Here is a 15355-nt window from a genome sequence, read left to right as displayed (position 1 = left end):
ACTCGATCCCAGGACGCTGGGATCATGACCTGAGCCGAAGGCAGCTGCTTAACCAACTGAGCCACCCAGGCGTCCCATAGCTACTATATTTTTTATAGGCTGTGACCTATTTATTTCTCTAAGGCTCAGGTTCATCACTTATAAAATGACATACTATTTTTTTTTTTAAGATTTTATTTATTTATTTGTCAGAGAGAGAGAAAGAGAGAGAGCAAGCACAGGCAGACAGAATGGCAGGCAGAGGCAGAGGGAGAAGCAGGCTCCCCGATGAGCAAGGAGCCCGATGTGGGACTCGATCCCAGGACGCTGGGATCATGACCTGAGCCGAAGGCAGCTGCTTAACCAACTGAGCCACCCAGGCGTCCCTAAAATAAAATATTTTTAATCAGGGTACCTGGCTGGCTCGGTCAGAAGAGCACAAGACTCTTGATCTTGGGGTTGTGAGTGTGAGCCCAACACTGGGCGTAGAGATTACTTAAATGAATAAATATATATAAAAAAAATATTTTAAAATAAAATAAAATATTTTTTTTAAAGATTTTATTTATTTATTTGTCAGAGAGAGAGAGAAGGAGAGAGAGCAAGCACAGGCAGACAGAATGGCAGGCAGAGGCAGAGGGAGAAGCAGGCTCCATGATGAGCAAGGAGCCCGATGTGGGACTCGATCCCAGGACGCTGGGATCATGACCTGAGCCGAAGGCAGCTGCTTAACCAACTGAGCCACCTAGGCGTCCCCAGGTTTTGATTTCTTGAATATAACCTTTTCTACCTTAATCTCAAAGAGATTTTCTACACCCCCCCCCCTTGTTCCCTTTGCAACACAGTGCAAAGTAACTTTTCCCTCTGACTCTGGTTAGTAGAAGTTGCCCGTGACCTTTTGTTAAATAGTTTTCTGTCTTTATCGTGCTTGATATAATAGCCTAACACTTTCTCCTTTGTCCTAGGCATCGATGACCATCTCTCCTTTTTATCTAGTGTAAGATCAGCTATTATTGCAGGGTAATGCAGTACATTTGTTGCCTCAAATTTTCTCTTTCCTAAACTCTGAGTTTTTTGAGAAGGGGACTGTGACCAGGATGGATCCTTAGCGATTATACAGTACAAACTCCTTTTTCTGTTTGTTGGAACTACATGATCTTTAACTAATTGCTAACTCTTGTTTGACCTGCTTTCCTTAAGTAAAGAAGACTCGTTAAAAATAGCCCTTTAACTGTAGGCAAACGCATAAGCTAAAGTAAGTATAGAAGAATAAACTGGACCAATATCTTTGTGTTATACACAAAAATAAACTCAAAATGAATTAAAGACTTGAAAAGAAGTCCTGAAACCATAAAACTCTTAAATGGTAAGCTCCTTGATACAGTTATTGGTGATGTTTTTTTAATCTGACACTAAAAACAAAAGCAAGGAAAACAAATATAAACAAGTGGGGCTGTGTGAAACTAAAAAGCTTCTGCAAACAAGGGAAAACATCAAAATAAAAAGGTGAGCTACTGACTTGGGAAAAAATATTTGCAAATTATACATCCAGTAGGGGCTAATATTCAAGTTATAACTTGAATAATACAACTCAATAGCAAAAAAAAAATCTTACTAAAACATGAGAAGATCTGAATAGATGTCTTTCTAAAGGATCCATAAAGATGGCTCACAGGTACATGAGAAGACGCTATACAACCTTAATCATCAGGGAAATGCAAATCAGGACTCCAGTGAGATCCCACCTCACACTTGTTAGAATGGCTTTTATCAAAAAGACTAGCGCATAACAGTTGCTGCCTAGGATGTGGAAAAAAGTAAACTCTTCTGCACTGTGGGTGGAAATGTAAATTGGTGCAGCCACTCTGGAAGACAGTATGGAAGTGCCTCAAAAACTTAAAAAAGATAGAACTACAAATTGATCTCTCAACTCTTCCTGGGTGTTTATCCAAATTTTAAAAACCACTAATTTGAAAATATATATATGCACCCCCATGTTCATTGCAGCATTATATACAATAACCAAGATATGGAAACACCCTAAGTCTTCATCAGTGGATGAATGGATAAAGAAATTGTGGTATATATACAAAAGCATATTACTCAGCCATAAAAAAATTGAAATCTTGCCATTTGGGACAACATGGATTGACCTTGTGGTCCTTATGCTAAATGAAGTAAGTCAGACAGAAAGGAAAAGTACCAATGATCTCTCTCATTTGTGGAATCTAGAAAAAAATAAAGTTAAGAAAAATACTAAGCTCACAACCCTTCACCTCTATAGTCAGTGATATTGTAAGAGCAATGTTATACAGATGGTAGCTATACTTACAGTTAATGTAGCATAACGTTTAAGCTAGTCAAATCACTAAGTTGTACGCCTGAAACTAACTTAATGTTGTGTGTCCAACTGCACTTTAAAAAAGATTTTATTCCCCCTCCACCTCCAAAACCACACACACACACAAAACTAAGCTCATGGGCAAAGAGAGCAGAATAAAGCATGTACTTTAATCTTTTAGATAAGATAAAAATTTATTCTGTAATTTGGTTAGCTGACAGTTTTGTTTTTATTTATGTTTTTAGGACTGTGGATTAAAAAATGGAGCAGTCAGGTCTGAATACTAGGAATTCTAGAGTTGTGGGATAAGGAAGGTGATTTGTTGTATTACCAAATGACTTAATTTCCTAAATAAAATAACTTATTTCTTTAGCCATTTAGACCCTTGGAATTGGAATGTTTTTACCATCTCTGAGTGAGTTATACTTTTCATACAAAATGTAGGAACCTCTTCATTACTTAGACGCTAGCTTATGTTTCAACCTGGCTTTCTAGTGAAAGGTGTTTAACCTGATTTTCATGGTTCATCAGCTCCTTATTTGTTAATTCAGTCCTTTCAATAGCCCTCTTTTACAGATAAGGAAACTGGATTTGGGTTAAAGAGAGTAAGTCGAGATCAGTGTCAAAAACAACCTGTCTAGCAGTTGGTGACACCAGATGTTTCACTCACATACCTAAGACTCTGGAGGTTATTTTCTTATTTACTACCCACATGGTACATATTATGTAGAATTTTCCCTAGTATTTGTTGAAGCTTGCAGAAATGTACACCGGGAACATAGGGCTCTGCTTTGAATTTAAGCTTGCTACCTAGATCTTTGGGTAGGCACTACTCTGTTGTCTGCCCAGACATTTGGCGTCTTTACTATATCCCCAGTGATTAAGCTCGAGATGTTAAATATGCAAGCGAGAATGCCATCAGTTTACAGTGGGGAAAAACATCTTTCAAAAGACTAGTTCTCATACTGATAATTAGCTAAATATGAAGTCTATTATCTGAAGGCCATTTGGTGAGCATGGAATTTTTAAGGAAAATTGGATAATCTTCATAGCTAGTATCTTCAAATTAGGTTTTCAGCTCCTATTTAGGAATAAGTCTGCTACATGGTCCTGATATTTGGGTCTATGAGTCTTTTTTTCTTAGGTGGTATAGCAGGGATTCCTAAATGCCTTTCCTTTACTTTTTTATCCACTTAGTAGGCTACCATGTTTTGGGTTAATATATTCTTTCTTCAGACAGAACATGTCTTACCAGTTGCTGTATAACGAGCCATCCTAAAATTTAGTGGCTCAAAATAATCATCTGTTTTATTTGCTCACTCTTCTGCAGAATGCCAGTGTGGTTTCTCCTGGCCTGTGTGCTCACTCATTTAGCTATGGTCAGCTGGAGGCAAGGCTGAGGCTGTGATAGAGTAAGAGGTAGCCTCAAGTCACACAGCAGGGAGCTCAGCCGGGATGGCTTTTCTTTCTTTATGTGTATGTGGTTTTTTTTTCTACTTTTATTGAAGTGTAATTTACCAATAGATTTGTAAGATATTTAAAGTGTACAATGTGGCATATTAATACCGAGGTGGCTTTTCTTACCATGTGGTCTTTCATCCTCAAAAGACTAACATGGGCTTCTTTAGGTGCTGGTCTCAGGGTTCCAAGAGGGTGAGAGCAGAAGTCTCTCAATGTCATTTCTGTATAATGTTGCTCAAAGCCAGTCTCAGGGCTAGCCCAGATTAAAGAGGTGGTAAAATAAACTTTCTCTCTTGTGAGATACAAGTATCAGTCATATTTCTAAGGAGCCTGCCTATCTTCAACTCTCTTTGGAGACAGTCTACCACTGAGCAGCTGGTAAGATTTTATGCTTGGGCCATTCTGATTGGATTTTGGGAGTTCATCAGTAATCTCTCTGCAGTTAATCCCTCTTGCTACCCTTCTACCGGATGCCAAACTTTTTCTTCAAAGATGCTCAAGTCTTTCATGAGTTCCTCTGACATTGTTCCGCTATCACAGTGGTTATTCTATGTATTTTTCTAGGCTCTCTTTGCAGATATGGTACTTGAACAGTTAGAATTGATAACTATTTATTGAGTGCACATACAGTATGCTGGGTATACATTATTATTATTTATTTAATTTATTTATTTAATTTTATTTAATTTAATTAATTATTTATTTTTTTAATTAATTTATTTAATTTTCATATTAATTTTATTTAATTTTCATATTAACTGTTTATGGAAGATATCCCCATTTTATAGAGGGGAACCAGGTTCGATAAGGTTGTGTAATTTACCCAAAGCTTACCACATTCTACAAGTGGTAAACTGAAATTCAGACACTTTCCTCTCCTTCACAGTCATGTGTGTACTTTCTCTGTTTAGATACACATAAAAATAAATGTGGGCTGCCAGTGGAGAGTATGTTTGTTTATTACCCTTGACACTATGCTTTGCAGAGTCTGGAGATACTTAGATAATTTGTCCCTCTAGTGAGAATAGAATGCCATAACACAATGGCATAAATCACGTGTGCTATGGAGCCTGTGTAATGGGACCATAGAAAATGGAGCTCATAACTGCTGGGGAATTGAGGAAGCCCTCGAATAAGGAGAGAACATCTGAGTTGGGTCCTGAAAGATGGAGCTATCAAGACACAGAATGGAGAAAAAGGGCATTCTAAGCAGAAAATATGCTAAAAAATACTTTTTAAGCTGAGGAAACTATAGAAAGTCATAGAAGTGTGAATTTGCGGTCTCACTTAAAATTTGCCTTTTTCACATTCATTATTGTTAAGCTAGGACTTCTCTTAAGCTACTATAATGTTTTACTTTTGTTGATATCTATTTAGGGTTTTAGTCTCTAGATTTAAAAAATCTTTATTGCTATCCTCCACCTCAGTGTCCTCTGCAGATTTTAGGAGCCTGCCTTATATGTCATTATCTAAGTCTGAGGCAGCACTGAGTAAAGTGCAAAGTAGTATGTCATTTAATGTTTTTTAAAACTAAACATTGTATTTTTAATTAATCTGACTTTCCTTCTGCCCATTTATGAATAATTGTAATAATCATCTAGCTGATTTTTCTCTAAATAACGTAAGGCATGTTAAGTCTGCCATGCCGAAGATCTCCTAATCTCCTGCTTTGTAATGCTCTCAGTGGTAGATATTATTAGAACACTGTATGCTGTTTTATAGCAACTACTACTTTTCTAAGTTTATAAACTACTTTTCCATCTCTTGGTATTATATGCCGCTTAAGGTCAGAAATTATGTTAGTTTTTAACCTGTGGCTGCATTTCTCAGTTATACTAAATATGTTACGGACAGAGGAGTTTGTTTATATCCTTTAGATCTTTTGTGCAGTATTGTGCTGAGTCTTTCTTAAGTTTAATTGATAAAGTTTGGCCCTTAAGGAGAATACGCTTTGCATTTATCTTTTCTAAATTATATTTAGCTTCTAGTTTTTATGTCACTTCATTCTTTTTGCTTATCTGTTTTGGTTTTGGTTTGTTTTTTTTTAGTTCCAAGTTTTTATTGAAATTCCAGATAGTTAACATGAATATTAGTTTCAAGTGTAGAGTTTAGTGATTCATCACTTAGGTACAACACCCAGTGCTCAGCCCAAGTGCCCTCCTTAATACCCATCACCCATATAACCCAGCCCCCTCCCCAACTCCCTTCCAGCAACCTCTCAGTTTGTTCTCTATAGTTAAGAGTTAGTTTTATGGTTTGCTTGTCTTTTTTTAACCCCTATGTTCATTGTTTTGTTTCTTAAATTCCACATGTGAGAGAAATCATGGTATTTGTCTTTCTCTGATTTATTTTGCCTACCATAGTATTCTCTAGTTCCATCCACATTGTTGCAAATGGCAAGATTTCATTCCTTTTTATGACTCATATTCCTGTGTGTGTGTGTGTATAAATAAAACATCTTCTTTAGCCATTCATCAGTTCCATGATTTGGCTATTATTGATAAGGCTGCTATAAACACCAGTCATGTATTCCTTCAAATCAGTATTTTTTTATCTTTTGGGTAAATACCTAGTAGTGCAATGATCATAGGGTAGCTTTTAAGGAACCTCCATACTGTTCTCCAAAGTGGCTTTACCAGTTTGCCTTCCCACTAACAATGCAAGAGGGTTCCTCTTTCTTACGTACTTGCTAACATCTGTTGTTTCCTGTGTTGTGAATTTTAGCCATTCTATATGTTACATCATTCTTAATCTTACTCCACTAGATTTTTAAGTTTTCCAAATGACTCTGTAAGTCAACAGTATGTGGCCCTTTGTCCCTTAGTTTGTTCACCAGAGTGTTGGTTGACTTTATATTCATTAAAGGTGTGTTCTTGCTGGCAGTCGAGCCGATAACTCAGAAACAATTTTTTTCCTTAAGAAATAATGATAAAGAGAAGAAGTCCTCAAATTTTTTCTTAAAGGGCCAGATAAAATCAAATTTTAGACTTTGTAGGCAATGGTGTCTACTGCGCCTGCTCAGCTCCACAGGACATAGTGAGAAAGCAATTACAGACAATACCTAAAGGAATGGGTGCGGTTATGTTCCAATAAAACTACAAAAACAGGTGGAAGGCTAGATTTGGCCTCCAGGCCAGTAGTATACTCCTCTCTGGTAAAGAAGATGGTTGAAGGGGACGCCTGGGTGGCTCAGTTGTTGGATGACTGCCTTCGGCTCAGGTCATGATCCCAGAGTTCCAGAATCGAGTCCCGCATCAGGTTCCCAGCTCCATGGGGAATCTGCTCCCTCTGACCTTCTCCTTGCTCATGCTCTCTCTCATTGTCTCTTTCTCAAATGAATAAATAAAATCTTTAAAAAAAAAAAAAAGAAGAAGATGGTTGAAGGAATGTAGTAATAAATCGGACACATGATTATATTAGCCTAAACATATTCATACAAAACAATATTTTGTTTTTTAAGATTTTTGTTCATAATAGCAAAATGTGCTTCTTATAAAAGTTTCATGATCTTAAATTCTTATAATATAGAAATTGAGGAGGCACTGTTACCTAACCCCCTAGAGTTATTATTAGAAGAATCCTATATATTTAAATGTGTACGGCAAATGGATGAAGAGCAGAGTTACAGAAGTGTGAGAAAGTGAAGGTATAACATGTTAGAGATAGTACCATGCTGGTAGGAGGTAATGAATCAGGAGAATTGGGCTTTTTTTTTTTTTTTTTTTTTTTTTGCTTGCTTGCTTTAAAAAGGCCATGGTGATAGTGTCTGTGTCTGCCTCCTCCTGAGGGTAGATCTTTGTACACAGCAGGGCTATAATATAACAACTTTGCAGAGTAGATACACACAAGGGAAACAGTACAAACACTTTGCAAGAGGAGGTGGGAACCTGGGTGTAAAAGGAGAGCCATATGTACAGCAATGGTTACTGACTATCCTATTTTTCTGCCTAGTAACACATGTTTAATGGAGGTTTGTGGCACTTGTGCATTGATTTTTGGTATTTTGAACAATGTCAACACATCTAAGTTGTGTTTATTGCAACTCAGTATAAAGTCTGTCTCCCTGACATGGCGTGAAGTACCCTAGGTGACCAAATACCAAATAACTTTGATTAGAGCTGTCAGGAGCCATTACTTGGCCCAGGGGTTTTTAAGAACTTGAAATATGACTAATCAGAATTAAGATGGGCAATAAAAGTAAGATACATACTGGAATTTGAATACTTAGTACCTCCCCCAAATAATTTAAAATATTTACATATTAAAGCATTTAAAATTGATCACATGTTGAAATAAAGCATTTGGGAATGTACTGGGTTAAATCAAATATGTAAAAGTAATTAATATATAAAATTAGTGTTTCTCTTTAAAAATTTTTTTAATGCAGCCACTGGAAAATTTAAAATTATATGTGTGGCTAGCATTCTATATTTGCTAGCACTGGTTTAGAGACTAGTTAATGTTAGATACCTACATTTGAAATATATTTTTCTTAAACAGTATTATAGTTTAAACTATCAGAAGTATACCTCACATACATCATGTGCTGGTTATGTGTTGGCTTGTTAAGCTAAGTCTTACAGTTATGTTTGTTCCAATAATAAAAAATTTAAAACTTTTATAACACTTTCTAAGTGAACTGCAGTTTTAGGCAGTAAAACTTAAGACTTCTTTCAAGATCATCCATTTATTTTATTCTGCACCATTGATAACCACTTACTGGGTATATCTGTTGTCGATCTCTAACATACATAAATTTTCTTGTTTATGAGAACCATATTGCATTCATCTTTTCTCTGTCTGGTATTCCTTTCTTCAACCCTACTTTTCCTTTATAACCTAACCACTTCCTCCAAAAGACTGTTCTAATACTTCTTGACCATTTTTTCCTGTCTCTCCTCCGTCCCTTCTTCTCACCTCTCAAGGATATCTACTTATCTTTTAGGTATCTTTTAATCACCTTGTAGTTTTAATGATATACATCCATTATCACCTCTACTAAAAGGTGCATACTTCAAAGGATCTTCATTGTACTGAATTAGATTCATGTAACTTGACGAAAGCATCAACCTCTTTAGATCTCAGATATATATATATTAGGTTATGATTAGTTTCTCTTTTTTTCCATAGATTTCATTTTCGTTGTTGTTCTTTCTACAAATATACAAATGAAACTATGTTAAAGTACATCAAAGCATAGAGGAAGGAAAGATATTTACCCATACCTTACCACTTAGAGGCATCCATAATTACCTTTTTTGTGTATGTCTAACATTTTCTAAAATTTGTTGATTGTAAAAACAATACAAGTACATGCTCATTATACAAATTCAAGCAACATTAGACATACTTAGGATAACAAATTTTCTTTTTCCTTCCTTCGCAGTCCTTCCCTTTCTCCATAGGGAACATCTGTCTATAGTATTTGTATAAGTACACATTTTTTGGTTCTAATTAGTGAACCAAAATATGGGATTGTATATTCAGTGATTTGATTTTTTTTCTACTTAGTGTGCCCTAGAAATCTTTCCATATTATGGATTTCTTGCATTTTAAAACTGACTGGATAGAATTTTGAAAAGAAAGAAATGTTCATGTTAAGAAATTCCAACAGTGCAGAAAAGCACTCAGTAGAATGGTCCCCAGGCCCATCTCTACTCTAGCTATTGGCCTTGATTTTTGTATAACATTCTAGAAATCTTTTCATGCTTCTTGAGCTTTCTTTTTCCTGCCTTCCTTTTTCTTTCTTTCAAGTGGGACCATATTATATATATTGTTTTGGTAAGCTTTTACTTCCAAAAATACAGGAGGAAATCAAACTGGAAAGTTTTTTTGTTTTTTTTTTCCCCTGTGAGCATGTTATTTAAGAACTCTCTTCATACTGTTTTAATGATTATGATTTTTCATTATATGAAATACTGTAATTTACTTAAATTTTCTCATCATTATATGCTTAGATTTGCCAGTTTTTCTCTATTATGTTAGAGCTTCTTAAAGTTCATAGTTAAGTGCTTAAATTGTCCCTAGTGTTTTGGCTGCTTTGGAACAAAAAGCTTTAAAATTACAAGAAAAAAGAAAGGTTGAGTTTATTTTCAGTTTCACTCCTAATTTCAAAAGTGATGGAAATCAAAGTCCAATTTTAACTGAATGTACCTTTAAATTGCAAAATATAAATGTCTAATTTAAATATACTTTTTGTTAGCTTTGTATTAATGCGTAAGTTGACCAATTAGTAAGTCCTTCCTTATTCTATGATTCTGTGTAAAATTTTGCAGTGAAGCCACAATCCTTTATCAGCTTTTAATGTAAAATTTGTGAAATGATAGGTAATGAATGGATTTTTGTTTTTGTTTTTTAATCAGTGACTTTTTTGAACGAACCATTCTGTGCAACAGCCTTGTGTGGAGTTGTGCTGTGACGGGTAGACCTGGACTGACCTATCAGGAAGCACTTGAGTCAGAAAAAAAAGCAAGACAGAATCTTCAGAGTTTTCCAGAACCACTAATTATTCCAGTTTTATACTTGACCAACCTTACCCATCGTTCACGCTTACATGAAATTTGTGATGATATTTTTGCATATGTCAAGGATCGATATTTTGTTGAAGAAACTGTGGAAGTCATTAGGAACAATGGTGCAAGGTAAAGTACTTCTAATTTTTTCTTTTGTTACACATACATTCACATTACTCACAATTCAAAGTACCCAAAAAGGGGAACTGAGGAAGGCTTCCCTTCTCTACTTCCATTGCTCTCTTACCCTCCCCACAGATAGCCCTAATAATGTTAGTATATTTTTCCAAAGCTTATGTCTATACAGACCACCAGAAACATGTATACATATAGGTATTTGTGTATGTATGTGAACGTGCACACACACACAATCTCCTGTCCCTTTTAATGCTTGATACCCTTTTCTTTTAAAATATCTTGAACATTAGTCCATTGCTTTATGAACCACCTTTCTTCTCTTTTTTGTTTATTGTATAGTAAGTTCCATTGTATGGAAGTTGCATCTTTATTTCCAAGTTAGAAAAAAAAACCTTAAAGATACCTGTTTTGTCATTATTATGCTACCTGATAGTTTAAATATGCATGTATTTCTTACTGGGTTTTAGTAGTTCCTCTGATAATACAAGGACTGGGTTTTATATACTCCACTGAGTTCTCTCTTACCTGCTCTTCAAGAAAAAATGAATTTTTCATATGCAAAAATTTTAAATGACATTATCTATGGCATTAAGTTAAAAATTATTATTGCTTTCCTCAAGTCTTAAGCATTTGTGATTGGCTAATACTTACCACAATATTTTCTTATTTGCATTAAAACTTTTTATAGCCTCTTGGAATCATGTAATATGTAGTGTCGTGTGTCTCATTTCTTTCACTGACTGTAATGTTTCAAAGTTTATCCATATTTTAGCATGTATCAAGATTTTATTTCTTTTTATTGATAAATTCTACTTTATGGATCTGTCAACATTCTGTGACAGACATTTAGGTTGTTCCCACTTTTTGGCTATTATAAATAATGCTGTAACAGGCAATCAAGTACAAGTTTTTGTGTGAACGTATGTTTTCGGTTCTGTTGGGTATATACCTAGAGGTAGAATTGCTAAGTCCTATGGTAACACCATGTTTAGCGTTTGAAGAACCTCCAGACTTCCAGAGCAACTGCATCATTTTACATTCCCACTGCGGTGTGTGAGAGTTGCAGTTCCTCCACATCCTCACCAAGTGCTGACTATGGAAAATTTGCTGTCCATCTTTTTTACTTTGCCATCCTTGTGGCTATGGAATGGTATCTTGTGGTCATTTTCATTTGCATTTCCCTAATGACTATATCAAGTCAAGCATCCTTTCATGTGCTTATTGATCATTTACGTATCTTCTTTGGAGAAATGTTTATTCTGGTCCTTTGCCCATTTTTAAATTGGGTTATTTATCTTTTTTATTACTGAGTTGTAAGAGTCCTTTGTGTTTTTTGGGTACAATCCCTTATATGATTTGCAGCTATTTGCTTCCATTCCATGAGTTGTCCTTTCACTTTCTTGATGGTACCATTTGCAATACCATCTCCCTTTGCTTTTAGTTTTTGTTTCTACTTACTAATAGCGTATACCTTTTGTTTTGATCTCTGGTAGTACTTACCAGTGGTCCTAAAGACTGCTTTTTCACCAGAATTAGTTTTATTGGAAAGAGCATGCTAAATTACAGAGAAATGGGGTGGATGCCATTCTTAAGGTGAATTAGTCAGTATAGGTACTCTGTCTGGATCCTCTCACCTCAGTACTTTTTTCTCACTGTCTCATTTACCTTTAGGTATTCCTCCCCTCTTTCTTGTTGCATTTTATAAGTATAGATTAGGTGCTTGCCTCCTTACCAAGACTTTCTGTTTTGAAATAAGTGATCAGCCAACAGATTGTTCTAGAAGATCCTTTGTCATTGCTATGGCAGAATAGGAAAGACAAAACCTGACTACTTGAAGAAACCGTTCAGCTCTTTATCCTCCCCATCCTGATTACCTCCTAGCTTGCCTGTCAGTTGTGCAGACATTTGTTCTCTGCTACTTCCTTAGAACCTACTGGAGAAGTGAGAGAATCAGTGGTCTATGTAAAGAGCACTAAACTAGGATTATATTGCATTATGTTATGTTACATTACATTATATTACATTATATCAGCAGATACAACCTCATTGTTTCCATTTACAGATGAGGAAACAGATCCAAAGAATTTTGGTAATGTTTATCATCTATTACTGATCTCCTGCTATTTACTTGCACTGTTCTAGCTAGACACTGGAGATATAGCAGTGAACAAAAGGAAGTCATGGAGCTCCCATTTTAGTCTTATAAATAGTAAGTGGTAGGATTTAAACTCAGGTAGAGCTGACTTACAAAATCATTTCTTACACTGTATCATTGTCTCCTTAGTTTCAGATTCTGCCTTTTATTTGCTCTGAGCAAGTAAATTCAAATTCTTTAAGCTTTAGTCTTTTTTCATCTGTTAAATGGACCCCTGCCTTACAGGTTTGACACACAGGATGAAATGAGACAATGAAGACGAATTTTTTTAAGCTGTATTCTATAATATTGCATTTGATACAGGTGCCTTGTTAGTATCTGAATGTGTGTAGTGAGGCCATGCAGTTTGACGGATTGCTTTTGTTTTTTGAGAGATCTCAGTAGTAAAGTGACTACAATAACTGCTTGGGCCACTGTAACTAAGAATCAAATTTCTCTATTGTAGCTATGAAAGGAAACCCCACAGTTAACAATTTCACTAAGAAAGACATAGTTGTTTATTTTTGAAGATGGTCATCCCACTTTTGTACATGGTCTAAAAAATGCTGCATTAGCAGGGGTTTTTTGTTTTGTTTTTTTTTAAAGATTTTATTTATTTATTTGACAGAGAGAACGAGGGAGCACAAGTAGGAGAGAGAGGTAGCCCAGTGCAGGGCTCGATCCCAGGACTCTGGGATCATGACCAGAGCCAAGGGCAGATAACCTAATCATTTGAGCCACCCAGGTGCCCTGCTGCACAAACAATTTTAAGGCATCTAAGTTTCAGTAACTTTATCTTCTTTTTAACATCATTGTTTAGTGAAAGGTTGGGAGTATGGTGACCTAGAACTCAGTGCTCACATGATAAACCCATCTGCACTCCCTGCTCAGCCCACCCTCAACCCAGGCCTGGAACTGGAGAATAAAATCAGGAAAAAGAAGGTGGGAATCACACAACAAATACACATTTGGGATTGTTGAGTTCTCTCTCAGTTGAAGGATGGGGCTGGAATTTGAGAGAATCTGAAAAACTGAATCAGAATATAATTGTGTATTTGGTAATTTTTTTAAATTAAAATGGGCTTTGGGCAGCTTGTTTTCAGACATTTTATAGGCACAGTCAAGATATTCTTGGAGTTCAGAGGAGATTTGAAGCAACAGATATGAAGAGGTACCTCTAAAAAAGTAGGTATAGTGACAGCAAGAAGTGGCACCTGATAGGAAAGAAGGAGATGGAATTAACCATTAACTACTGTTGATGGTTAAGTATACTGGCTTGGCTTAGTATATAATTTGGTAGCATTAGAGGACATTGCAGAATTAAAAGTATCGTAGCATTTATTGAACCTTTCCTGTATTCTAGGCACTATGTTACATGCTTTCATTTTAATTCTCATGATATTTATTGGGAACTCAGAATTTTCCAAAAGTTGTATGTTCCTTGGTATTACTGAAAATTTGAAAACTTAATGTCCACACAAAGACCTGCAGATGAATGTGTATAGCAGCTTTATTACTAACTTCCAAAATTTGGAAGCAACCAAAATGTCCTTTACTAGGTGAATAGATGAATAAGCTGGTACATCCAGGCAATGGAATATTATTCAGGTTTAAGAAGAAATGAGCTATCAAGCCATGAAAAGACATAAGGAACCTTAAGTGAATATTACTGTGTGATAGAAGCCAATCTGAAAAGGGTACATATGTATGGTTCCAACTATAAAAGGCAAAACTATGGAGACAGTAAAAAGATCAGTGGTTGCCAGTAGTTGAGGTAGAATTGGGGAGATGTAAGTAGGTGAAGCACAGAAGGTGTTTAGGGCAGTGAAAATACTGTGTATACTATAGTGATAGATACATGTCATTATACATTTGTCCAAACCCATAGTGGAACACACCAGGAGTGAACTGTCACATAAGCTATAGACTTCGAGTAATGATCATGTCTCAGTGTGGACTCATGAGTTGTAACAAATCACCTCTGGTGGGGGGCTATTGATGAGAGGCTGTGAATGTGGGGCAGCAAGAGGTGTACAGGAAGTCTCTAGATCTTCCTCTCAGTTTTGCTATGAATCTTAAAACTGCTCTAAAAAACTAAAGTCTTTGCATTAACAATAAAATTATGTGCTGTGTTTATTAAGACTAAAGTTTATAGTTTTTTAAAATCTGGTTTTTCTATAAAGGTTCATATATATCAAAGAAAATTATGAAAATTGAAGGCCTAGAGTGCATTTCCCAAATGCCCATTTCAGAGATAACCATTGTCAAAAAATTAGTACATTAAAAAAAATATAAAATATTGTTCTTTTTTCTATACTATGCTAGATTTAAAAAAAATAGCAAGCAGCTTTTTTACTTAATAATGTTTGGGTATCTTCTTGTATCAAAATACATAGACGGGCATTTCTAATTGGTTTTGCATAAATTGATTAAAATATTGGTTCCTAAAACGCTTATTTGCTTTTCCTGAGGCTGGAGAAAGTTACTTCTTTTACTATTATGTGAATTTTCCCTTTGAAAATAAAAAAGCTGCATTTTTTCCAAATAATCTCTGACCTGGGTGCCTGTGTGGCTCAGTTTGATTCAGTTTGATTCAGATTGATTCAGATTCACCCTTCAGCTCAGGGTCCTGGAGTGAGCTCCAAGTCTGGTTCCCTCCTCAGTGGGGATTCTGCTTCTCCCCATCCTTCTGCACCCTCCCATTGTGTGTTCTCTCTCTCTCTCTCTCTCTCTCAAATAAATAATCTTTTTAAAAAAAATAATTTCTGAACCTTGACTGACCTTTTTCCC

General features: G+C 35.7%; 1 protein-coding gene across 3 annotated transcripts in view; it reads left to right on the top strand.

The window, feature by feature from the left end:
* Positions 1-15355, top strand: part of LOC111158569 (bromodomain adjacent to zinc finger domain 1A) — a 96915-nt gene that overhangs the window by 3340 nt on the left and 78220 nt on the right. For all 3 annotated transcript variants that reach the window (XM_022520699.1, XM_022520707.1, XM_022520691.1), the window contains one exon: positions 10144-10422. In XM_022520699.1, coding sequence (XP_022376407.1) covers positions 10144-10422 — 279 coding nt within the window. The remainder of the gene's footprint in view (positions 1-10143; positions 10423-15355) is intronic.

Source organism: Enhydra lutris, unplaced genomic scaffold (assembly GCF_002288905.1).
Source record: "Enhydra lutris kenyoni isolate GAN:26980312 unplaced genomic scaffold, ASM228890v2 scaffoldscaffold4, whole genome shotgun sequence".
NCBI lineage: Eukaryota > Metazoa > Chordata > Mammalia > Carnivora > Mustelidae > Enhydra > Enhydra lutris.
This window is presented reverse-complemented; position numbering and strand designations above follow the sequence as displayed.